At 47.0% G+C, this 26,547-nt stretch overlaps 1 protein-coding gene across 1 annotated transcript; it reads right to left on the reverse strand.

Annotated features, from left to right (window-relative positions):
• Positions 1 to 16,914: 16,914 nt before the first annotated feature.
• LOC112341605 lies at positions 16,915 to 19,572 on the reverse strand. Its single transcript, XM_024661998.1, has 3 exons — positions 18,488 to 19,572; positions 18,201 to 18,256; positions 16,915 to 17,993 (listed from the first exon to the last, which is right to left on the reverse strand). Exons 1-3 carry the CDS (start codon positions 19,570 to 19,572, stop codon positions 16,915 to 16,917), a joined length of 2,220 nt encoding a protein of 739 aa, XP_024517766.1.
• Between the last annotated feature and the right edge of the window lie 6,975 nt (positions 19,573 to 26,547).

Below are 26,547 nucleotides of genomic sequence, written 5' to 3' on the forward strand. Positions count from 1 at the left end.
CCGCCTTTAGGTGCTCTAGCCATGGGCTTAGAGCGAGGTTCCATTGAGCCACACTAGGTATCCAAGTAGGTAGTGCCACCCACACTTGGACTGGGAGCATCGGCCAGTCGATCTCCCGAGGGAACTAGAGCTGACTCTTGAACACTTCACCAAGTTTACCTTGCTTGTCGATCCGTATTCACTCTAGTCTTAGACTTCCCAGTAGTCAGTTCCTCACCCAACACTGGGTCTGGCCTTCCTGGGCCAAACTAGCCTTTCTAGCCCAAAATGGCTCCACTACAGTCCTCCCCCTACTAGACTTTTGGAGATCACCAAACCCCCCACGAATGCTTTGGGCTTTCACCCTCTCAGACTCAAATTCGGACTCAGACTCGGACTCGGGCTCAGTCTTGGCCTCGGTCTCGGTCCCGGTCTCGGCTTTGGCCTCGGTCTCGGTCCCGGTCTCGGCTTTGGCCTCGGTCTCGGTCCCGGTCTCGGCTTTGGCATCGGTCTCGGTCCCGGTCCCGGTCTCGGTCCCGGTCTCGGCTTTGGCCTCGGTCTCGGTCCCGGTCCCGGTCTCGGTCCCGGTCTCGGCTTTGGCCTCGGTCTCGGTCCCGGTCCCGGTCTCGGTCCCGGTCTCAGTCCCGGTCTCTGTCTCGGTCCCAGTCTCGGTCTCGACATTGGACTCCATCTCGGACTCCGTCTCGGTCCATCTCAGACTCCATCTCGGGTCCATCTCGGACTCCATCTCGAGTCCATCTCGGACTCCATCTCGGGTCCATCTTGAACTTTATCTCGGGTCCATCTCGGACTCCATCTTGGACTCCATCTCGGGTCCTTTTCGGACTCCATCTCGGACTCCATCTCGGTTCATCTCGAACTCCATCTCGGACTCCACCTTGGACTCCAACTCGGGTCCATCTCAGACTCCATCTCAGGTCCACCTCGGACTCCATCTCGGACTCCAACTCGGGTCCATCTCGGACACTTCCACGTGTCATGTGTTGGTTCTTTTGGGTCCCTTTTTTGAGCCTCGCTTATTGCTCCCTTCATGCTTGGTTTTTGAGCACTCCATTGGGAGTTCCACTCCCGCTCTCGACCTTTCAAGTCGGAGCCTTTTAGTCCAAACGTGTTACGCTCGTTTGACTTTCACTTCGGCCACTACCACGTGGCACCCTTTCGGCTCCACTTTGGGGCCTAGTGATTTGTGTTTGACAAATCCACTACCCATAGACGAAGTTAGATGTCCTCATCAAACGATAAACCATTTTATAAAGTAACACTAGCATGTATTACCTTCTCCATCCTTGGCACTTAGCCAATATATCGTCAATGGTTTGACACCGAAGGCTCATCATGCCTTGTCCAACCTCTAAGGAGCATAGTGTCTCTAACATAGAAACTCATTTGACCACCTCAGGTGGTTCTCTCCCTTTTATTGGGTTTGCTCTCTCTAAATACATTAGAGACCCGTTCTCTAGCTCAATCCCACTACTCATTCTCAAGTAGTCCCAACTTCTATTGACATAACCAATTCACCTTGGAACTTTTAATTTTGACTTCTCGAAGTCAATTTCTTTGGTGTCTTTTGACATCTTTCACTGCACATATTGTGCAACTTCACTTCCCATTCTAGGAAGCTCCCCACTTGAGGGCGCCATCGTCCTCCTTTCTATTTTTATGCCACTTTTGGCACCAAGTTCCAGCCATCGTAAGTTGTGCTAGAGCTATCTATGGTTCTACTTTGCCACTCCCTCCCTTGGAGCTTTCACCTTTGCCAACTTGGAGCATTTGGGAATCCATCCTTAGAAGCACACTTCCTTTCTCACAATCCGTTAGCATCTAACACATTAGTGTTCCATGCCTAACTTTGCTATTTGGATTCCTTCCAATGAACTCCATGGCCCACACTTGGCCACTAGTCTTTTGCTTTTATCCATTGATTGTTGCACTGAGTAACATAGGATCACTACCTTCATTCTCGAGGTATCCTTTTGGTTCCATGGCAAAGGCTCTACTTTGCTAAGTCCAGCGGGTGCTCACCCCTAGTATGTCTCTTTAGCAATTTCTGCTACGGGATTTGTCCACGGCCCAACTTTGCGACCCTCTCATGGGTCTCTCCCTGAGACTACTTTTTTGAACTTACTATACCATCGTATTGGCACAACTGATTTCCCTTTAGGTGTCTTTCCCACTTGGTCACCTCGACCAAGCCACACCATTATTAATAGTTCAAATCAACACTTTGAACTGGGAATCATATTCCTTAACCCAAACAAAGACCTTGTCTTTATTTAGCCACAAGATCACCTAGTGATTTCATCTTGACGGTCTACCAATAGGAACTAGGTCTTCCAGACCCTTTTAAATTGTTGACTATGACCCCGGGGGCATCCCCCACACTTGGCAGTGCGCCCAAGCCAACCCTTCGGGCCAAGGATCCATAGCAACTGAGATTGAGTGTCCTCATCTCATTCACCATGTCCTTGGTGCCCTTTGCACCAAAGTGTTCAAGTTAGATATGTCGAGCTTTCACTCTAAGCAATCTAACCGTGCATCACGACTTCGAGGCATCCCTCGCTTGGTAGTGTGCCTAAACCAGTCTCCTCACTAAGAGTCCATGACCACCGAAATATGAGTGTCCTCATATTCCAAACCATCACCACGCCCTAGTGATTTGGGACTCGAACCCAAGCACTAAAAGGTTGGGACTTAAACCTCCGTATATGCATCTACAGACGGCATCACCCTAAATGCCTGGCATGACTCCCCACGCCGGTGCACCAACTTATACTTAAAGCGCGCTATAAATCACAGCTTAGGAACCTAGTTCCTCCACACTTGCCAAGTCCTCTCACTTGACACGTCTGTGATCATGCATGGACTCTGCCATGTTTGGCCCCATGGCCCACCCCTTTTTGAAGTTATCACCTTCAACTAAGGTATTTGTTCCCCTGACTTGCCAATCTCGCTTGGCAAGTCCTCCGACCACCGTAACATGATTCCTGCATAAGCGTGAAAGTCCTTGACCACTGACTTTTTTTCAAAGCCCTCTCTTTGAACACTCGGGAATTACTTCTCTAACCTTGATAACCTTGCCTCACGGCAAGCTTCAAGACCACGCTTCTGCTACGCCACTTTGGTTTCGTGCGTTCCATGAACCATTTACACTTGGCCTTTTTAGGTACTAAGCTACCTAGAATCGTCTTTGGGAACCTTGAAGGAACTCTCCATATTTTACACTCTTCATGGCATCACAGTTGCTAACAACAACACCCTCGAGCCCCCACTTGATTCTCCACTCCCAACTAGCATAACCACCTTTGGTTATCCCCTTCGATTCCTATGGTTTGGTTTTATCCCCTTACTACTTGTTTTTAGCTTCCCACCTTTCCTTCAGTCATTCTCCTCCAGACTAGGGGGATAGCTTTGCACTTTCTATCATGCATTAGCAAGTATTCTTAGGGATGAACTGACCCGATAGCCTAGGGAGCAATTCCTCAATCTAGGTATGCTCACCTTATAATCCCACATACCAGGATTAATGTTGTTGCTTATGGGCCCTTACATGCCTATCACTAGCTTTGCCAAAATTCCATTTTTGGCTTTGTCTAATTCGGGTAGACAGTCTTTTCCCGTTTCCGCAATATTGGACATTTGGATAACACCTTCTATCCATCGTTTGCTAAGGACTTAGTCCCTTGGGACTTATCTATTGCCCTCGCGACATCAAACACCACCTTCGGGTGTTCTAGAGTGTTTGGGTGTCCCAATGATGGCCTCTTTGACAATGAGCATTCCCCTTTTCAACATTAACTTACTATATCGCAACATAAGCAACTTATCCCCTATAAGGGTATAATGCTATTAAGAAGTTTTGGGTAATTACCTTTTACCAGTTTAACAAATTATCTTGCACTTTTTGCTTAGTTGCCTTATAGTTGTCAAGTCCTATAACTCATTGCTAGTGCTTCCACACGTCCATCATTGTTTTGGTCACCACACTCTACCACATGCTTTCCAGCTTAGACTATGCCATTCCCATTTCTGTTGGGGATTCCTTTTGGCAAGGGGTTCTTATGAACCCACCAACATAACCTCAAGGTATCACACCTTGGCACATTTGGTGTTTTTACACCATTGGCCCCACGAGCTTATCTTTATGACACTACTTATTAGCGTCTAAGTCTTTGCCAAGACCAATATAGTTGTTCCTCATGTTAACTATCCGTTAGCACCGCACCATAGTATTTGCACCCAACTCTAGGCCAAAGTTGCTTTCTTCTGGGAACATCTTTCCCACAACTTTAGTATAGCACATTCTGCCATCAATGAGATACCTACTGTTCTCATACTTGGATCTTATGATCCTCCCTATACCTCATGGGCACCATACCCTCAGTCCAAATGCTTCAACCAATCCCTTAGAATTATTCTTTGACTCTTATTTGAATCATCTAGCTTTTTGGACTTTATCATCCGATGACCCATGAGGTCCTACCTTTGAGGTGCTAGCTCGCTAGAATACAACTTCTTGTATTCAGGTCCTACTCACAACGACCATCTTTGCAAGTGTTACTCCGACACTTGATTTGTTCTCTTAGGGCAATCTTTTGCCCTTTAGGACCACTTGTCCATGTGATGAGAATACCAACTCATCCTCTGAGTACACCCCTAACTCCTTGGGTTGTTCCAGCATTTATTAGAGGTAGCCTCAGCTACCATTTCATAGACTCGTGTCCTTTTCCGTATTTGACCTCCTGCGGTCATTATTTCTAGTCTCACATTCATAAGCACCAACCTCAACTATATAAGGATAATCTTGCGACTCCTTTATTGCTTTGGAGTCTCTATCTTTCTCATGATCCCACCTATAGTTGTTTACCACAACTACATTAGCCAATTGGCTACATTAAACACTCATCTAGATCACATCCTCAACTTTCTAAGGAAACCCTTATACTGTTCCCAAGATCCCAAAGTCGTTCCATTACTGGCTCCTTTTCTATCCACCACATCGAGCCCAAGTTCACGCATGAACTTGAGTGGAGAGCCATGTCCTCTTGACATGCTACTCCTGAAGGATAAGCCCACTTCTAGGACATTCCAATGCTAATATCAATGGTGATATACTTGAGCACCAATAAAAGTCGGACTAAGGAACAGCTTCGATACCAAGTTGTAAGCGACTAAAATTTTCCATTCTACTTTAGTCACTTAACCACACCTCTGACCACTTGGAGGAGTCTCATTCACAACCTCCTTAAGTCCAATTCAGTACTTGGGACTTGCTAGTCCCGAGAATGGCATCCATGCCACTCAACCCTTGCACTTGGTCCAAGTGCTCCACGCGTCTAGTCCCAAGACCGACACCCAAAGGTACCACTGACATATTAGCCTATTACACTAAGGCTATGCCCATTCACCTTTGCCGCACTGGTGGTCCAATACCACTTGCATCACAATCCCGTCTCTCCAAGACTGGGCGGTCCCTCCACGAGTGGTCATCCCAGATCCACTCCTTAGCATCCTTAGGATGCCCACAAACATAGGGAATAGCCTTCCCCAACATCCCTTTGTCAGTTTCTGCGAAGTCCCTTTTTCATCCATGGCCATGTTCACCAACACTGCCACTAGATCAAGGCCCGCAGGCCTGGCCACTAAGTCCCATTGTCCTCTGGGACTTCCTCACCATGTGACCGTATCCGTAGTCACTACACTAGAGGATTGCTCCTCCTCCTTTCCCCCATTTGGGACTTCGGGACAACATTTCGGAACACCATGGCCCTACGTGAGCCCCATGGGTACTCTCCCCACCTTCCGCCTTTAGGTGTTCTAGCCATGGGCTTAAAGCGAGGTTTCGTTGAGCCACACTAGGTATCCAAGTATGTAGTGCCACCCACACTTGGACTGGGAGCATTGGCCAGTCGATCCCTTGAGGGAACTAGAGCCGACTCTTGAACACTTCACCAAGCTACCCTGCTTGTCGGTCCATATTCACTCTAGTCTTGGACTTCCCAGTGGTCAGTTCCTCACCCAACACTGGGTCTGGCCTTCCTGGGCCAAACTGGCCTTCCTGGGCCAAACTGGCCTTTCTTGGCCAAACTGGCTCCACTGCAGTCCTCCCCCTACTATACTTTTGGAGCTCACCAAACCCCCTAGGGTCTGGGAGACAAACGCTTTGGGCTTTCACCCTCTCAAACTCAAACTCGGACTCGGACTCGGACTCAGACTCGGACTTGGACTCGGCCTCGGACTCGGACTCGGCCTCGGTCTCGGCCTCGGCCTCGGTCTTGGCCTCGCCTCGGCCTCGGTCTTGGCCTCGGCCTCGGCCTCGGTCTGGGTCTCGGCCTCGGCCTCGGTCTTGGTCCCGGTCTCGGTCTCGGTCTCGGTCCCGGTCTCGGTCTCGGTCCCGGTCTTGGTCTCGACCTCGGACTCCATCTCGGGTCCTTCTTCGACTCCATCTCAGATTCCATCTCAGATTCCATCTCGGACTCCATCTCGGACTCCATCTCGGTCCATCTCGGACTCCATCTCGGGTCCATCTCGGACTCCATCTTGGACTCCATCTCAGTCCATCTCATACTCCATCTCGGACTCCACCTCGGACTCCAACTCAGGTTCATCTCGGACTCCATCTCGAACTCCATCTCGGGTCCACCTCGGACTCCATCTCGGACTCCAACTCAGGTCCATCTCGGACTCCATCTCAGACACTTCCACGTGTCATGTGTTGGTTCTTTTGGGTCCCTAATACAATGGCATGGAACCCCATGCCATAATAAGTTACATTTTTAAATAAATACATGCCATCTCAGACTGTTATTTTTTGCCTCCAACGCCTATACAATAATCTTGGAATTTCATCACTCTCCACACTATCAGGATTTAAACCCAATAGTAATGCCATCTCTTCTCTAATACGTCCACGCTCATGTTCAGTGGTTGAAGAACCCATCCGGTTGAGCAGATTATGGAGATGCGGATAGTGCTTGGCTAGACAATATACATGCCATAAATGATGACTGGTGTTTGTCCGATCAAATGGCTTCTGATATACCGTTCCATCTGCCATTTGGTTGATTTCTGCAGCCACCTCCTGGATTGGCTGGTTCTCTATCACCATCGCTCCAAGCCGTTTTGCAAGGTCCCCCAGAACATATGGTTTCTTTTCCCTAGTTTCCATACTGCATGAGATGGGGTGCACTGCATATGTGTGCGTGTTCGCTGTAGTTTTAATCGGCGAGTCATCGATGATGAGGATTTCACTTGACCTAGCAGTCCGGTTCATCACTACAGCCTCTGGCTTGACGAAGATGGGCTTGCTACCCCTCACATGGACCATAGTCAAGCAATCCTCCTGCATTAGGAGAAAGTCAAATGGTAATATTACTCGTGTCAGATCATGTATCATCTGTAGCAACGTTAATGCATTGTGGCGCATCATGGATGTCCAAACTCCCAATTGCAAATTGAACCTGGCCCTCTGTTTTAAGTGTCGTATGGTCATTATTAGATCCCGCAGTTTCTCCCGTGTGATTAATGTGAATCTGTCTCTTTTGACCAACTTGCGACCGCAGGCTTTGGAGGGTGCAGTGACATTCAAGGACGAACCACGCTCATAGGAGAAAAGGACACCGTTCAGATCAAAAACGATACAGTACCTTCGCCGTGACTCTGAAATGAAATGCGTCAGCATAAAAAATGGTACAAGTCAATTTTACCATCTACAATATTAGCGAATGGTGCTCCCGATGGTCGTTGAGAGGGTTTTGGTCGAGGAAACATGAAGGGCGGAAATACTCTCCTCTGCAATGTGGGGTCAATCGCATCCGATGGCATGTGGGCACATGCCATTTCAGCTGTAGACTCTGGTACAACTGGCTCAACAGTGGCATGGGGTGGTTCCGATGGCGTGTGATCACACGCCATTTCAGCTGGTGCCTCCGTTGGCAAAGTGGACATGACCGAACAGGCAGCAAGGGCGGTGTAGGGAGGTTCCAATGGCACGTAGTCAGACAATTGGGCACACGTTGAGTCCGTTGGAAATGAGGATACGACCAGCTCGGCAGCTGGGGCGGCCTCATGCGGGTCCAATGGCGCCTGGTCACCGTCAGTTGGATACGTGGACAAGATTGACTCAGTGGTATGGGCAGCATCAAGTGGAGCGTGGTCAGCTTGCTTGGCGTTGATATGGATAGTAGCCTCCACCAGCTCTGATGACTCTTGCAGGCAAGTAGAGTCCACTGGCGGATCCATATGCATGTCCAAATATCTCCCTTCGATTGAGATGGTATCCTCCCTACTGGCTACTAAAAACAAACTCATTAGCACATTGAATCGACTATACTATATTTACCATCAACTGCTATTGAGGAACTAGGACCGATATCACTTGGGCACACTGCTGATTCTGAAGGATTGGACATAAGTTTCGACCCTTGCTTGGCACTATCCTTCCTCGACACTAAAGGCTAGAGTTTGTATCTTAATTCAACTAAATAATCTCTACTTACCATTTGCTCTGCGACCTACATGGACAATGTTAGAAATGGTAAAAGGTTAGGAATGGATGTACTATTATTTACCTGATGGTTTGTCTTGTATGACCTTCCTCCGCTGCTCTTTGGCCACCTCAGGCTGGCCATCGTCGTCATCATCGTCGTCGTCGTTATTGTGAGGACCATCCAAGTCCTCTTCGTCCTCCTCTTCTTTGTCCTCCTCTTTGTCCTTCTGCTCTTCCTGCTCATTATCTTTCTCTGGCTCCTCATCCCCCTCCTGCATTTCTTCCATAGGCTGCTCAGGCTGGATAGCTTGTTCTTCCAGGACCATCTTGGGAAAATCATCTGGCCGAGTCTCCATCTCAAAATACAAGACATCCATAGCCTGTTTTAGTGTGTGACCTAGGACTGTATCCACTCATCAGATACTAGCCTATGGTTGTATTTGCTTTGGATGTCGATACGGCTCACGTCGATTATATATACTTTGTTGGAATAGTGACAAGTACTATTATCTGCGACGATTTTTGCTGCCTCTTCTTGCTCTTTCTGCTCTTTGCGGCTCTTCTTTTTGGTGGGTGTAGTGTTCGAACCCGAGGCAATGGCATCACCGAGTAGCTTCTTTTTTGAAGCAGGAGAGTCGGATGTCAGCTTGAGCTTGACCACCCTTTTCTGCTTCGGGGTAGTTTCCAGATCGACCCCCTTCCCCTTCGTTTCGCGAACTGGAGGCACTCTCAATGGCTCAATGTTGGAATATAGTTTTTGAACATCGCCGTAGGTGAGGTCCGTGGATTCCATGTGATCTTCATAGACCCGCAGCGTCTTTGAAATTGTGGGCCTCCTAGACAACCTCTCCCTAGCTCCCTCTAGGAATTCCTCATAACCGCTGCCCCCCTCCGGGAAGCCGCTAGGATGTGCAAGGTGGATCTTGAAGGCGGACGCTGTCTCTACCACAAGTGCCAGTCCATATTCTTGCATGGAACTGCATGGAGTGTCTGTCACTTGGATGAGGATCCCCATGCATTCTTTTCTCCCACCATCTGTGTTGTACAGCCTCAGATCCTCGCCTTCCATCCCGAAAGTCCAACTGGTGAGCTCCTCCCCCTTCTCTGCATCCACATTGACAGTGGCTGGAAGAAGAACGCAATTCCTCGCCTGTTCAGAAATGCACAACAATTAGAGCTGACAGATGAAAAACTAGTAGCTGGAAATAACGTGAGGCCACACGCCATTCACCACTGCATCAGATGTCTTGAGGCTGCATCCTAAGATGGCGTGAGGCTACACGCCATCTGTAACCGGACTGCACTCGAGAGCCCAATCGGTGCATGCCAATGTTGCTACTGAATGGCATGTGGCCTCATGCCATTTTCTACTTGGCCTAAAAGACTTACCATTTGAAGCCGAATGGAGGCGTGACAATCGAGGCCGGACTCGCTGGCGAATGTGCACTGTGTGTGCAGCGGATCGTAGCAGCAAGGCTACTCTGCCACTTACAGTTGGAGAGTGGCGCCGAAATCTCCCGGGACGCCAAGTGGGTTGCGTGTGGGTGGCAGAGTGGGCGGCGGAGTTGGCGGCAAAGTTACAAACTGGGTGTGTCTTGAAGTGGACACCGATGCACACGAGTGCGATGCGAGCGCGAGTGTGATGCAAGCGCGAGTGGATGCCGATGCATACGAGAAACCTGTAGAGAAGGTAGATGAGCGCGAATGTGAGCGTGATCGCGAGTGGGAGCGCGATGCGAGCGTGAGTACGAAGCAAAATGCAAAACCTAACCTCATACGCGCGAAATGTCACGACGGTTGGTAATCCCGCAACGTCATCATTCCTCGGACTTGGGTGCCACCATTAATTTCTGCATCGCCGCGCGCATGCATGCACGTGAAATCCAAAAGAAATCCACAACGTCATCATTCCTCGGACTGCATGCACGCGAAATCCAAAAGAAAGATCATGATTGGGATATCATTTAATACCCTCACTATATTTATACCATGCATGATTGGATATTCCAAAGCATCTTGTATTTCCAAAAATGCCAGATGTTCTGCTAAATAAAGAATGGTATACAATGTCCTTCTTGATGACCCTGCAAAGAAGCATCTCGATCAGACACCACATGAGACCACACGAGCCTTACAATGTTTCAGGGGCATTTGCCATAGATCCGGCCGTTATTTTGCTCCAAGATTCTACAGTTTGGTATGCATTGACCTTTCCATCGACACTGCAAAGGGACATCACAATCAGATGCGGGATCACAAGAAACCAACTTCACTAACTCTGGTTTCACCAAGATCTACGTAAGGAGTTATGAAATGAAAGGACCCTCTCTATTGAAATGTGTTTATGGTCCTGACATATCAAAGGATTTTGCATCAAGTTCTGTATTTGCATGTTTATCAAGCTACTGAATTACTAAACTGTAAACCCTAAATATGTGGCAAATGCTGCGTGAAGAAAGATGCCCTTTCTGGGCAAATGCTGTAAGAGGCAGATGCCGAGTAGTTACACGGCGAATAATCTTGGCGCGGATCGCTGACATGGCATGGCAAAGTTCAAATCACTAATATGGCACAGCTGGATCGAGGCAAGGACATGATGTGACAAAGTTCAACGTCCGACAGCAAAGTCTATAAGCTACTTAGTTTGAAATTTGTCAGAGGAATTATAAGATCTGGTTTGTCAGAGGATTTGATGTAACGTTCAAGCGTGTGGGCTCATGCAATTTTGATCCCAAAAAATACACCAAAAAATGCTCGGCGTCATCTGGCGTTATCGTGGGGCCGCATGCCATTTTCAGGGGCACATTTGAGTATATTCCTAGAATATTCTAACACGTGCGAGATTTTTTTGAGTTTTCTGGAGATCCAACCGTTAGATTGCAACTAAATTTTATAGAATGGTATACAATGTCTTTCTTGATGACCCTGCAAAGAAGCATCTCGATCGGACACCACATGAGACCACACGAGCCTTACAATGTTTCAGGGGCATTTGCCATAGATCCGACCGTTATTTTGCTCCAAGATTTTACAGTTTAGTGTGCATTGACCTTTCCATCGACACTGCAAAGGGACATCACAATCAGATGCGGGATCAATTTTCCATTCTACTTTAGTCACTTAACCACACCTCCGACCACTTGCAGGAGTCTCATTCACAACTTCCATCAGTCCAATTCAGGACTTGGGACTTGCTAGCACCAAGAATGGCATCCATGCCACTCAACACTTGCACTTGGTCCAAGTGCTCCACATGTCCGGTCCCAAGACCGACACCTAAAGGTACCACTGACATCTTGGCCCGTTACGCTAAGGCCATGCCCATTCACCTTTGCTGCACTAGTGGTCCAATACCACTTGCATCACCGTCCCGTCTCTCCAAGACTGGGCCATCTGTCCACGAGTGGTCATCCTAGATCCACTCCTTAGCATCCTTGGGATGCCCACAGACCTGGGGAATCGCTTTCCCCAAAGTCCCTTTGTCAGTTCCTACCAAGTCCCTTTCTGCCCCTGGCCGTGTTTGCCAACACTGCCACTGGGTCGAGGCCCACAAGCCCGACCACTAAGTCCCATGGTCCTCTGGGACTTCCTCACCACACGACTGTGTCCTTGGTCACTACCCCAGAGGACTGCTCCTCTTCCTTTCCATAGTCTAGGCCTTTGGGACAACATTTCGGAACACCGTGGCCTTATGCGAGCCACCTAGGTACTCTCCCCGCCTTTCGCCTTTAGGTGCTCTAGCCATGGGCTTAGAGAGAGGTTTCATTGCGCCACGCCTGGTATCCAAGTAGGTAGTGCCACCCACACTTGGATTGGGAGCATTGGCCAGTCGATCTCCCGGGGGAACTAGAGCCAGCTCTTGAACACTTCACCAAGCTACCCCACTTGTTGGTCCGTATTCACTCTAGTCTTGGACTTCCCAGTGGTCAGTTCATCACCCAACACTGGGTCTGGCCTTCCTGGGCCAAACTGGCCTTTCCTGGCCAAACTGGCTCCACTGCAGTCCTCCCCCTTACTATACTTTTGGAGCTCACCAAACCCCCCAGGGTCTGGGAAACGAACGCTTTGGGCTTTCACCCTCTCAGACTCAAACTCGGACTCGGACTTGGACTCGGACTCGGACTCGGACTCGGACTCGGACTTGGACTCGGACTTGGACTCGGACTCGGACTCGGACTCGGGCTCGGGCTCTGTCTCAGCCTTGGCCTCGGTCTCGGTCTCGGTCCCGGTCTCGGTCCCGGTCTCGGTCTTGGTCTCGGTCTCGGTCCCGGTCTCGGTCTCGACCTCGGACTCCATCTCGGACTCCATCTCGGGCTCCGTCTTGGTCCATCTCGGACTCCGTCTCGGCCCATCTCGGACTCCATCTCGGGTCCATCTCGGACTCCGTCTCGGTCCATCTCGGACTCCATCTCGGGTCCATCTCGGGTCCATCTCGGACTCCATCTTGGACTCCATCTCGGTCCACCTCGGACTCCACTACGGGTCCATCTCGGACTCCATATTGGACTCCATCTCGGACTCCACTTCGGACTCCATATCGGACTCCACTTCGGGTCCATCTCGGACTCCACTACGGGTCCATCTCGGACTCCATATCGGACTCCATCTTGGACTCCACTTCGGACTCCATATCGGACTCCACTTCGGGTCCATCTCGGACTCCAACTAGGGTCCATCTCGGACTCCATCTTGGACACTTCCACGTGTTATGTGTTGGTCCTTTTTGGGTCCCTTTTTGGAACCTCGCTTATTGCTCGCTTCGTGCTTGTTCCTTGAGCACTTTGTTAGGAGTTCCACTCCCACTCTCGACCTTTCAAGTCGGAGCTTTTACTCCAAATGTGTTATGCTCGTTTGGTTTTCACTTTGGCCACTACCACGTGGCACCATTTCCAGCTCCACTTTGGGGCCTAGGGATTTTGTGTCTCACATCACCAGGATCTATGTAAGGAGTTATGAAATGAAAGGACCCTCTCTATTGAAATGTGTTTATGGTCCTAGGGGCATTGTGACATATCAAAGGATTTTGCATCAAGTTCTGTATTTGCATGTTTATCAAGCTACTGAATTGCTAAACCCTAAACCCTAAATCCTAAACATGTGGCAAATGCTGCATGAAGAAAGATGCCCTTTCTGGGCAAATGCTGTAAGAGGCAGATGCCGAGCAGATGTATCTCAGGCTAGCGAAGGGGACAAACGAAAGCTAGCTATAAACATGACGGGATGCAAATAGATTACTAGGCTGGTCCTGCGAAAATCAAAAACCATAATTGAAAACATTGAAAATGCAAAAAGAAAGGTTTATAATATTTTTGAATTTTAAGCAACCAAAGGAATGTAAGTAGGGCATGTGTTTGTAAGTTTAAAAATGCCTCAACCACTTAAATTCCCAAGTAAATAAAGCTGTTTCTATTTTTGGTACAGGTAAACTTTATACCGTGTGGGCTCATGCAATTTTGAACCCAAAAATGCACCAAAAAATGCTCGACTAGCATTATTCTTTGAATGGCGTGTGGCCTTATATTGCCATAAATGGACGTACACACACAGCATAATTATTCCTTTACACGGCGAATAATCTTGGCGCGGATCGCTGACATGGCATGGCAAAGTTCGAATCACTAACATGGCACAGCTGGATCGAGGCAAGGACATGATGTGACAAAGTTCAACCTCCGACAGCAAAGTCTAGAAGCTACTCAGTTTGAAATTTGTCAGAGGAATCATAAGATCTGGTTTGTCAGAGGATTTGATGTGACGTTCAAGCGTGTGTTATTTTTGAATTCTCGAACTCATTCCTAGGTCTATCATTTTTGTGCGCCGTGTTCTTGGTTCCGCTGAGCGCAGTGAGCGCTGCTTGTGTAAGCGGCGTTGTGAGCTGTGGTTTATGCGTCTACAAGCGGTTGCGGCATTGCGAGCGCCATTGCGAGCAGCAGTTTATGCGAGTGGCAGTTTGTGCGAGCGGCGCTACGAGCAGTTGCGGTGTTGCGAGCGGCGCTACGAGTAGTTGCGGTGTTGCAAGCGGCACTGTCTTTGGTGTGGCTACCGCTTCCTCTTGATATTCGGCACTTGTGCTTCCTGGTATGTTCACCATGGAATGGCTTAGGACCACGTGCCAAAGATAGCATGAGGCCTCATGCCATTAGTGGTACCACTAATGGCATGAGGGCTCATGCCAATTTTGTGAATGCGAAATTCACGTGGGTGTCAATAGCATGTTTGAATAATGGCATGTGGCCTCATGCTATTGAGGTTGTTTGGTATGTTATGATTTAGGCCATTCTCCAATAATTTTTTATATGGTCTTAACTTCTTTTCTAAACTTTCAGAATGGCCTCCGCAAGTGCGACGCATGTTCCCTCCGTGGATCTTAAAAACCGTGCTACATGGATTCAGGCAAAGGTGTTTCTAAACAACCCCGAGGGGGAGGTGGTAGCTGAGGGCTTAGCCACAGTTGTCGATCCAAGAGATGCGGTTGCTAATGTAACTGTGGAGTGGTTCAAGCCAAGTTCCGGATATACAAAGGATTGCTTAGAAAAGAGATGGGTGCTGAATCCAAGGGATCCCAGCATGAGCATATCGGTGGATAATGTTGTGCATGGTTGGATGCGGAAGCAGAGTGCCACCATCACCTTGCCAGACCATGCAAAAGATGCAGCAAGAGCATTCATAACCCGGGTTCAAGGTGAGATTCATTAATATTCCTTTACTAAGTTTCTAATGTATTTTATTTCAAGGTGAACAATCCGAATCTGAATCAAAGGAGGTGTGATGGCATGTGGCCTTACGCCATTCCTAAGTGAGATGATACAAATAACAAGTATAAATTCTTAGTTGTTCTAGCAAATCTTACTTAAAGTTCAAGGTGAACAAGCCGAATATGAATTTATCGGATTGTTATAACAAATTGCGAGGTGATGGCATGAGGTGATACGCCATTTGAGAGTGGTAGCCATTCCTATATGAGGTGAGTGAAATATTTATTAGAAATACCTCATTCAATTGTGCACTTCTAAGTCTTGGTCCACTCAGTACTGTTTGCATGTTTCTATTTTAATTCTTTCTCTAAAATGTTATTTAGCATGTGGCTTCATGCCATTGCTCTCCACAATCATGCATTGAATTTTTCTATCCTTGCATAATACTTCTCCATATATATAGCATGTGCGCACATGTGATATGGTTCATTAGGCCTGATATAGTGTGTGAGGTAAAACAAAGATGATGTGACATATGCATTTACCAATCACATGTGCATAAATCTAATAATATGGCATGTGGCCCATATTAATGGCACATAAACCCATATTGTGGGCTTACGTGCTTTATGTACCATCATTCCCTTGCAGCGTGTGTGTTGGTTTCCTTTTATAACACAACGAACTCCATATTTTAGGGTGAAGAGCGTTCTCATGGCAAGCACAAAATCTGTAAGTGAGGCAGAAAAGGAGACGGAGAAGGAGATAGGTGAAGATGTAGAATATATAAGTCTTCCAAACTCCCCGTACTATACTCCAGGTGATCATTTTTCTGAACAAACGGCAACATTAACAACTATCAAGAACGCCCCAGTAACGTCAGAGACAACAATCCAAAGCAAAACAACTGACCTGGAGAAGGATGATAGTACCGCTGAGAGTACCAAAAAGGAGGTGTCCACTAGCGCTTGTGTGCCCTCATGCCATTTACTTGATCACCAAACACCTTTTTCCCTTTGCACTAGTATATCTTAATACCGGTCTGAGAAATAGAATGGCATGTGCTCTCAGGCCTTTTACTAAATCACCTTTGAAAGAAATGCAAGCCTCTATGTCGTAAAAAAAAGGTACTAGAGAAATTCCTTAATAATATGAATGTTATTTAGTTTCATGAAAATACACTAAGGGTCAAATGAGTTAAATGACTTCTCCAGACTAGCAATGCCTCTTGCTACACCTTCACAATTAGATTCATTAGAAAAAGATAACATTGAATAATATCTAAATGTTCTCACCATTAAGTTATATGTCTGGCTAATAGGAATGACATTCATCTTGGAAAGCTCACCACACGCTCAATGAACAAACAAATAGTGTGTGCGCGCATGCCATCGCTCTTCTTTAGCTTCAGATTCGGCTTGTTCACCTTGACAATGAGATTTATTATACAACCAGATGGACTCAGTCTGGACACAAAGTCACCGCGCTAGTCACCATGCCCCAGATATGTCTAGCCCCTGGACAAAAAACATATAATTTCACGTCATTTTTAAATACTTGAAAATTTGTACCTAGTCCCATTTTACTGAATAAATCCCACTTTAACGAAATAAAGCTTTTCACCAAAACATGGCAGCCATGCTTTTTGCCACTCCTCAAGCCTCTCGAGCTTCCCCTTGTCCCGGAGGATAGCATGGTGAAGCCGTATTGCCGCCAGTGTAAGTCTCCACCACTCTACCAGTACCTGTGATACTCTAAGCTGTGTCCCATCGAAGTGCACCCGGTTATGTGCTTCCCAAAGGGCCTGGACTCCCGTCGCACGCCATATCGCCCATCGAGCATGGCCAAGCGCCTCCCAAACGGGGACTCTATCTCCACCCCGATCACGTCCCACTGGACCTGGATCCCCCAGCCGTGTCGTCCTCTACACCTGATGTGTCGCAAGGCTGGGCCCTGGGCAGGACCCCTTGCTGCCTCGAACCAGTGGAGCACATCTCCACTGCGGGCTTCGAAATCCTGTGTCACACCCAGCTCCTTCCCTGCCTTAATAATCTGGCGCCACACCTCCTTTGCAGTGTCGCACTCCCACAGCGCATGCTTGACTGTCTCGATTTCGCCACACTCCTTGCATCTGCGACTCGTGTCATCCTGGAATCGCTGTCCAACCGGGAGCCCATTGTTCGCTACCAACCACGAGGTGACTTTCACTTTTTCCTGCACGGGCAGCTTCCAGAAGTGAATTGTGTTGTCCACCACTTGCTCTACGTCAACCCCCTGTGCTATCCACTTCTGCCATAGCTTCGGAATCTCCTCTCTTGCCTCCTCTCGCGATGTCAGTAGTCCATTCCGAGCTTCCTTGATTGCATAGGAGAAAAAGCTTCCCGTCCCTCGTCGCCATGCGGCAGGGTCCCAGTCCAGATCTTCTAGTAGCTGCTGTCGCCACCATATCAGTGATCCATCGCCCTCTAGCAGGTCTTCTGATTCCACCACGTCCAGCCTCTTGGGTGACTGCCTAAGCACGCTGATCCTGCCACGTACCTCATCGTCCGTGACATCCGACATCTCTTGTTTCTCACCCATTGGGAGAAGTGTGTCTCCTCTCATGATGTGAAAAGGCCATCCTATGTTGTGCTCTGGTGCGGCGACAAACCACACCTCCACATCTCCTTCTTCCCATGCTAGTGTAGGTGCAGTGAATGCTCGAGTCCATGTCCCCAGCGGACGTCGCACTGTATCGTGTTCCTCCCACTCTGTTTGCCGCTGGATTGCCACAAAGTCCCCTGCTTGAAGGCATCTTCTCGGCCACTTCGTCCCTGCTTTCGTGTCATTCACCACTCGAAGAAGTCACAGAACGTCCAGCAGGATGTTGCGTCGCTTCCAAGGTCCAAACACTTGAGTTCTTCTCGTTGTTCACCACCAGTCCCGGTCAACCACTCCCACCAGTTGCTTCATTGTCCGGAATCCGTTTGCATGCATTTTCCTCCAGATCGTGTGGTGTGCCTCTCGTCCCAGTGTCACACCTCCCACCTTGAACAGTGTGTTGAAAAATAGAGGCTGGTTAAGCCACTCCTCGGCCCTGGTTGGTGGTGTTTGCTCCAGCGAAAAGGCTCTCCACAGTCGGTGGAGGCTTTGGATGAAGTTGCCCCCTTTCACTACCTACGTCGGACCTTCTGTGAAGAGCCACCGTGGGTCCTCCTCTCACGGTTTGGCTGCATTGTGTTTGGGCCGAATCGCTAGGAGGCTCTGCTAGAACATGAGTCGCCACGGCTGTCTCCCCTGTTGCAAGCCCATGAGAAAAATCTTATACCTCATCGCCTTTGCCATGTCACTGGGGTCAATGATCCCAAGCCCCCCTAGAATGCGCGGCCTCGCTGTAGATTGCCACGCCACCTTGGCCATGGTTTGCCCTGTAGCCAATGCTCCCCGCCACATGTAAGTTCGCACCATCTGTCTCACCTTCTGCAGTGTAGTTTCCAGCACCGGCCAAATTGAGAGGTGGTACCAGATGCTGGGGAGGATCACGCTCTTGACCACTATGATCCGAGCTGGGAGTCCGAGTTTCCTCGGTGTCCATTTCTGAACTGCAGCCTGGATCCTCCTGAGAAGCGTGTCGTCCTGCGTAGCCGCACTGTATTGGACCCCAACCTGGATGCCGAGGTACCGGGTGTCTTCGCCAGGGCGAAGCCACTGAAAGCCTATCTCCTGTCCCCAGGCCTCGATGCCTGGCTTTCCCCAGTTCACGCCTACTGACTTGTTCCAATTTATGGCTGCCCCTGCTGCCATGTTGAAGATCTCCAGCTTGGATTTTGCTGCGTCCAGGTTCCCCGGGGTGGCAAGTAGGAAGAGTGCGGTGTCATCTGCAAATGCCCCGTCTTGCAGCTCTTGCGTCACAGCTTGAGTTCCCGGGAGTTGTAGCCGTTCAGAGGGCAGCACCAAGCCTTTTATATCCCCTCCATGTGTGAGGAAAGAGCCCAGTGTCTCTGCTACTATCAGGAACAGGTAGGGGGCAAGTGGACATCCCTGCCTCACTGAGCGTCCCAAGTGGAAGGTCGGGCCTATCTCTCCATTTAGTGTGACCCGGCTTGCAGCTCCCCTATATAGCAGTGAGATACACGAGATAGTCCTTGCTGGGATCCCTATCTTCCACATGCAATCCTCCAAGAAGTCCCAATCGACTCGATCGTAGGCCTTCTCAAAGTCTAGTAGCCACGCTACAATCTGTTGATTTGAGACGTTTGCCCACCTCTGTGCTAGGAGGTACGTCCATATGTTTTCTGCAATCTGTCGTCTCGGCACGAATCTAGTCTGTTGTTCTCTGATGATGAGGGGCATGACTGGCTGCAGCTTGAGTGCCATCACCTTTGCATATATCTTGTACGACGTGTTGAGCATGGTTATGGAGCGCCAGTTCCTGAGTTCCTAGAGGTCACCCCGTTTTGGGATCAATGCGATTTCTCCCTCTAGTATCTTTCCTGGAAGCACCCCTGTTTGTTGTGCGTCTCGCCATGTCTCCAAGAGCATCAGGCCAACGTCGTCCCAATACTCCTCATAGAATGCTAGGAAGAGGCCGTCACGTGGCACCCTTTCGGCTCCACTTTGGGGCCTAGGGATTTGTGTCTCACACCATCTTTAGTACCAAGAGTTAGTTTTTAGGACAAGTGTGAAACTTACTAAATATGAAATGGCATTAGATTGTGAATTTGGATATGGGACTAACACTATTATGTTTAGGACAATCTCTACATTCCGTAGATATACCAAATTAGCAAATATAGACACTTTTTATAAATAGCTATTAGGACCAAATGGGACCAACACAAGGGGCATGATAGCGAGAGTGTTTGATAGATATGGTAAGTTATCATTTAGCAATATTGAGGGATTAATTTCAATATGCAAAGGTTTTTGTTACTAACCAGTGCAAGACACAATAAAACAGGAACTCCTTACCAGGCTAAGTATGCTTAGCACATAGGAATTCTATCTTTATGTTTGTCTAGTCTAAGTACACTCGAAATGCTTAGTTAATTCCACTAACACAAGATGGACTGATAAAGGGTCTAGCAATATCAACCTCCTATTGTCATGATAGCAAGGAAAGAAGATTTTAAAGACTAGCTAGCAAGTAACTTTTGATACCACAATCATATTCATGACACCCCACTTATTCATCTATGTTCACTCTAGCTTTGAACTCCCTAGTGTTTATATCATCATCCACCAAGTGAACATAGCCTTCTTTGGTCACACTAGTTCCTCTAGAGTCCTCCTCTTACTATCACATAGGGACTTATGAAACCCCCTAGGGTTTGAGAGAGGATTGCTTTGGGCTTTCACCCTTAAACATGGATTTAGTTTCAGACTCAAACTCAAACTTAGTCTTGGCCTTGGTCTCAATCATAGTCACAGTCTAGAACTTGCTCTTGGTCTCGCTCTTGAACTTGCTCTGAGACTCAATCTTGCACTTGACTTCTATGTGTCACGACATTTACCATGTGTTAGTCATTTTCTTATCCCTTTCTAGAGACTTGGTTATTAATTACTTTGTTCCTCAAGTATTTCTTTAGGAGTTCCACTCTTGCTTTCGACTTTCCGAGTTATAGCTTTTGATCTACATTGGCCACTACTATATGGCTAATCTTCAGCTCTACTTTAGGACTCTGTTTTATACTTGTAGCGCACGTGGTTTGGACCCTTTATCCTATGGTGATTTACCATAGGATAACACCACGAAGTGGAACCTAAACCCTCTTTGTGCCACGTGACAGATGCCACGTGTCACATGCCACGTGTCCATGCCACGTGTCCTTAGGAACCCGAGGTTCAGGGCCTTGGTGACGCCAAGGAGTGATGAAACCGGACCACGGAGCAACTCCCGAGCATATAGCCCAAGGAGCGAAGGGACAGGGGCCCGGAGCGACTTGGAACAGTCCTAGAGCAACCAGCATCCCAATGCCAAGACCAGCACGCAAAACGGAGCCAAACAGAGTTTGGCACTATTTCGGCATACCGGTGGCCTAACGCGAGGATATAGGTACTCCACCAACTAGCATGGAATGGAACTTGGGCTTAGACCCAAGCCGGACGCAGAACAAGGACAGGCACGCAAGCGGGAGCTAGACTATGCCTCAGGTTGGTCGGCCATGCCCGACCTACCCACTATCCCTACTATACATTTGGAACCCCCCACAGCCCCCCCCCCCCTTGAGGAACACACGCTTTGGGCTTTCACCCCAAGCCTCCCTTAGTACTAGGAGTTAGTCTCTGGGACAAGCTCGAAACTTACTAAATATGGAATGTCCTTAGATTGCGAATTTGGACACGGGACGAACACCATTGTGTTCAGGCCGATCTCTACATTCCGTAGATATGCTAAATGAGCAAATCTGGACACTTTCCATAAATAGCATTTGGGACGAATTGAGACTAACACCAAGGGCATGATAGCGAGGGTGTTTGGCAGACACGGTAAGCTATCATCTAGCGATGTTGAGGGACCAAGCTCAATATCGCGGGGGTTCCCAACACTAGCAAGTGCAAGTCAACGAATGAGTTTCTCTAACCAGGTCAAGTATGCTTGACTAAATAGACACTTAGGAATTCCTTCCTTATGCTCATCTGGTCAAGTGCACACGCGAGGACCAGTTTCTCAACTAGCTTAGGCGGAGACTGATAACGGGTCCAGCAATACCGACCTCCTGCCGTCGTGGCAGTAAGGTAAGAATATCCGAAAGGACTAGCCGACAGGTAACTTTCGATACCTGAAGTCACATTCGCGACACTCTCCCCCCCTTGGGAAGATCGACGTCCTCGTCGATGCATACTCCAGTCTAGAATACCGCCAAGGAAACAACTCCAGAAAAAGTTCACGGTACTCACACTATGTGAGAAATGCACCAACTTAAATGAGTGAGGGGGTAACCTCTTTGTCTAACGCGGATGCGCTACCAGCTCAGACACCTTCCGGCCGTCACCGACAAGGAAATGACCAACGGAGTCAGCCACCCCTGCTGCTCTGGGAGTCACCCAGCTTACAAAAGTGTGATATGCCCCTGCCCGCAGGGACATAGAGAGAGAAGCCAGAGGCCCCAACCCTCCTAAGCAAAGAAACCAAACCCGTCGGTAAGGTTTAGATAGGCTACTGTAAACAGGCAGGTAGAGTTGTTTACACGGTCACGCCCTTTCACAGAATAAGGAACATCGACAGAGAGGCGGGTTATGTGACCAGTCGACAGTAGCTACCCCATGACTAGAGATTTCACCATGCACACGAAGTGCCGAAGCCAGTCTGCCTATACTGGCCCAAACGCAAAGATCAATGGATGGACAATATCAAAGTCAGAGACAATGATATCTGAGAAGCTTAATTACTAGTGATTATATCTTAGAGTAGAACACAAAAGTATTCTAAACAAGTTATCATCCGATAAACCAGTAGTATTGTAGATAGGAACCACCAAGATCACTATCATTGGAAAACATAGGATGCACCATCCAACAAAATTCAATAGCAAGTATATCATCAAGTAAACTCAATGATGAAACTGAACTACCGAAAATGGCAGATAGCATGCCAAACAACTCACAAAACACAACTCAAAGAACACAAAGTATTATTGACTAACAAGCACAATGCTCGCGAATGTATCACCTAAAGGAAATAACATCCAAATCTATCAAAACTAACTCGAGCAATAATCAACAGAAGAGAATAAATGTGGGAAGACCAACAAACACTCATGCTTGCTAACTATCACAAAAGCCAATCTGAATAGATCCCAGCCAACAATACCAAGGAACTCTAGTTGCCTAAGCAAGTGTTAGCAACATCCTACTGATGTTTCAAACCCAAGAAACCAATCCAGAGCAAACCACAAAGAACATGTGGTATTGCAAAAAGCCATAAGCCATCAAAGAGAACAACTAACTATCATGAAAGATCATCAATCATTCCATCAATAAAGAGATGCATAATCATCATTGAAGAAAGAATCCACCATCCCGAACAATGGCAAATCATTTTAGATCAACGATAATCAAGCAAAACCTTCGACAAGGATAATCAACTTTCCTAGATGATAGTCAATCATCACCAATGATTGCTAGATGCAAAAGCCAACTTCAACATTAAAGCTAATGAGCCAAAATGCCTTCCCCAACAACTTCAAACCAATGGAACAATGAGCATAAAACTCAAAGAACCAAAGCTCGAAGAAACTTATAGCTAAGTCTTGCCTAATAATGATCACGAGTCTCATAGAAGCAAATTTCAATGCTAAAGAAGAAATCATGGTGCAACCCATAATGTCTTCTTCAACACATCCATAAACCATCCAAACTTCATAATGCCAAAGCTAATGAAGAGCATTTCTGCATCAATCCAAAAGCCAAGCATAACGAAGCTATGCCCGACAAGTGATCACTAAACGATCCTCCATGAATCCATCTATAGCAAGACGTAACTCACTTCATAACAAGCACAAGAAGAATCACCAATGATCGATATATTCCAACTCAAACCCAATAAGGATTCAAACTTTCCAATATCGATCACTAACTCTTCCACTTGTAGAGTTAGCATAGTCCATGACTTAATCACTTTTCAAGGAAAAGCCAGAACTCAACCTCTACTAAACAATCTCGTCTAGAACACAACTAACCCAACTTGCCACTTAGTTTATTTGAACGTCAATACAGTTGCTAACTAGCAAATGCACGAATGCTAATAACACAAAGCTACAACCAAATCATCAACACTATCTCTATTGAGACTAATGAAACTCAATATCAATCATAAGGATAGACATCTCATCTCACTTGAATCCCAACATCAATAATATCAATGACAAGGCATCATTTCAATGCCATTAACACTATAACAAAACTAGAAGAAAGCAAGAGTGAATCACCACTCAAAACTCTCTAACAACTAAGCTAACCAAGGTCAAAGATACTTAATTTAGTATCCGAGACTAATCCTTCAACAATACTCAGCTACAGATAACACTTCCTCAAGGAGTGAATCACCACATCCAAGACTCCATGAAATCCAATACTATGAACTAAATGCAACCAAATGATATAAACAAAGATAGAGTCGACATGCCAACATGGAAAACCCATGTAAGCCTAACGACACGATCCTCCGCAACACCATCCGGTAAAGCAAGCCCATCACTGCTAAATCATCATCGAGCAAAGCAAGTATCAACAGTCTTTTTGACAAAGTCTACAAGTAATCACTAGTCGCAAAGCAACTAACAATCACCCTTCAACTTGCCTTCACAAGACCCAAACACTAACTCATGTCATCGAGTTACATACTTGTCCAACATGAACATAATACCCCAGGTATGAGATAAAAGTTCATAGACAAGCACAAACTAAATGACCACTCGAATCCAACTCAACCGCAATAAGCTCACTAATGCATTTAGTCAATAGCTCTGAGCATGCCTTGAAGAGGCTAGCTATGCATGATCAACACTCAGTCGAAACTAAAGTGAAGACTATGAGATGAACTCACATCGGTACACAACCTCCTCATAGACAAAGCTATAGTACGGGTACCAACATCTCAACCTCAAACAACTAAGTTGGACATCACCATCCTCAGCCAAGGTGCAGGGCTGCCAAGACTAAGTCAAGATCAGTGAGAGCTCACTACTCTCATAGAGTCTTAGCGAAATGCAAGGTGCAACCTGCCACCGAGCATAATGCTACAAAAGAAAGGCATAAGAGTCACCTTTCTTAGAAAAGTGCAGCGGCCACTTTTCTACACCAACTCCAGACTCTATCCAACTCAATTGCTTTAGCCCCAAAAGTTAGCATCCCTTTCGGGTCGCATCATACAAATTACCTACTAAGATCTAAGTCAACCGAAGTCAACTCCAACCCCTTCACTAGTTTGTACTGGCTTTCGAAAAATGGAATGGTTTTCGAGCAAAGTGATCAATAGATCAGCCATTGGAAAAGTCTAAGAAAATTTGTGGAAAATTTTCCATCCTAGAGAAAGAATGACTCTCAGTCCAGGAATGCAAACTTTCAGGACTCAACCAACTTCCTCCTACCAACAACTTCACATAGATTCACCTCAACACAAATTCTCAGGTCCAACAATATGCTTAAGCCTCGAACATCTTTGCCCATTTTTCCAACATCTAACTCCGACATCCGCAAAGTGCAAAATGAACATCCAAGGCTTGATCACGAAGACCACATCTTCGGATATCCACATTGCACTAACACTCTTCTTCAATCACCTTCCAGATCCAATGTGAAGCCAAAACACTAACAAGAAAAATGACATGGAAAATCAAGGTCCAAGGAAAATTCCTCATCACTTAAAATAACAATGCCACTTTCACTAACACAAGTGTTAGTGATGTCAATGCCCCAACTACACATCTTCTCCATCCAACAATCTACTCCAAGTGTTAACGGATCAACCAACAAGCCATAGCTAGTGAATGCTATAACTCTTTTTACCAACACCTAATGGGCAAACTCAAGTAAGCAAGGTACCAACTTAAGCTTAGCATAATGGACTACCATTGAGAATCCAGTCAAAGCTACTACAATGTTATTTCGTGCAAGTAGACTAGCTTCTCCATCAACCACTTTGGGGTTGATCATCATTTAACCAAGCAACTTCGTAAACACATTGCTCATTATTACATGGATATGATATAGAAATCACAATGACTTGATCATCAATTGAGTAACGCAATGAGCAATGCCTATGTCATTACTTCACATGTTTATGTGAGTATCAAATGCCAACTCGATTCGACAAAATGCAACATAAATGCCACACTCCACCAATAGAGGTTTATGACACCCAACACCAATAATTTTTGTTCACAACACGGACAAGCTCATGCCACTCTCTTTCCGACCAAACTCAACACTAATCCAACACCAAGCTACTCAAGGAGCAATAGCAAGGTTCCCCGGAAAAGAATTGAGCATTGCAACCCAAGTCTTCCGATAGCAAGTCTAGACAAAATGGTTTAGCGTTTCACTGCTATCCATCCCACAACTCACCATTTGTAAGACCATCATCTCCAATATGCATCAAGGTAGGGACTCTTGATTGCATAATGTGAACACAAGCAATGAGTTAACACCTCGTTGCAAATCATCTCTCCAAGAAGAGAAGATGATTTACGTATTTGATCCTCCGTCCTCGATGACTCTCTTTTCGGTCTCATCTTTGACCAAACCTCAAGCTTGCTTTCGCACTGCCTTCAGTTCAATCCAAGAAAAGTTTATGAGAGAGCACGGCAATGATTACTTGAACCAATAGACTATTCCCTACAATCTTGATTGATCCACTTATAATCATGCCTAGGAAAGATCCACTAG

This window comes from Selaginella moellendorffii, unplaced genomic scaffold (genome assembly GCF_000143415.4).
Source record: "Selaginella moellendorffii unplaced genomic scaffold, v1.0 SELMOscaffold_87, whole genome shotgun sequence".
Lineage (NCBI taxonomy): Eukaryota > Viridiplantae > Streptophyta > Lycopodiopsida > Selaginellales > Selaginellaceae > Selaginella > Selaginella moellendorffii.

Bases quoted from the DNA above. Each gene is read 5' to 3' on its own strand.
- LOC112341605 (XM_024661998.1), bottom strand. From the start codon at position 19,572: ATGCTCAACACGTCGTACAAGATATATGCAAAGGTGATGGCACTCAAG. The intron at 18,257-18,487 runs GTATAAGATTTT...ACCACCAACCAG, and splicing joins GACATGGCAAAGGCGATGAG to GGCCGAGGAGTGGCTTAACC. The intron at 17,994-18,200 runs GTGTGACACTGG...ACACGAAAGCAG, and splicing joins CACACTGTTCAAGGTGGGAG to GGACGAAGTGGCCGAGAAGA.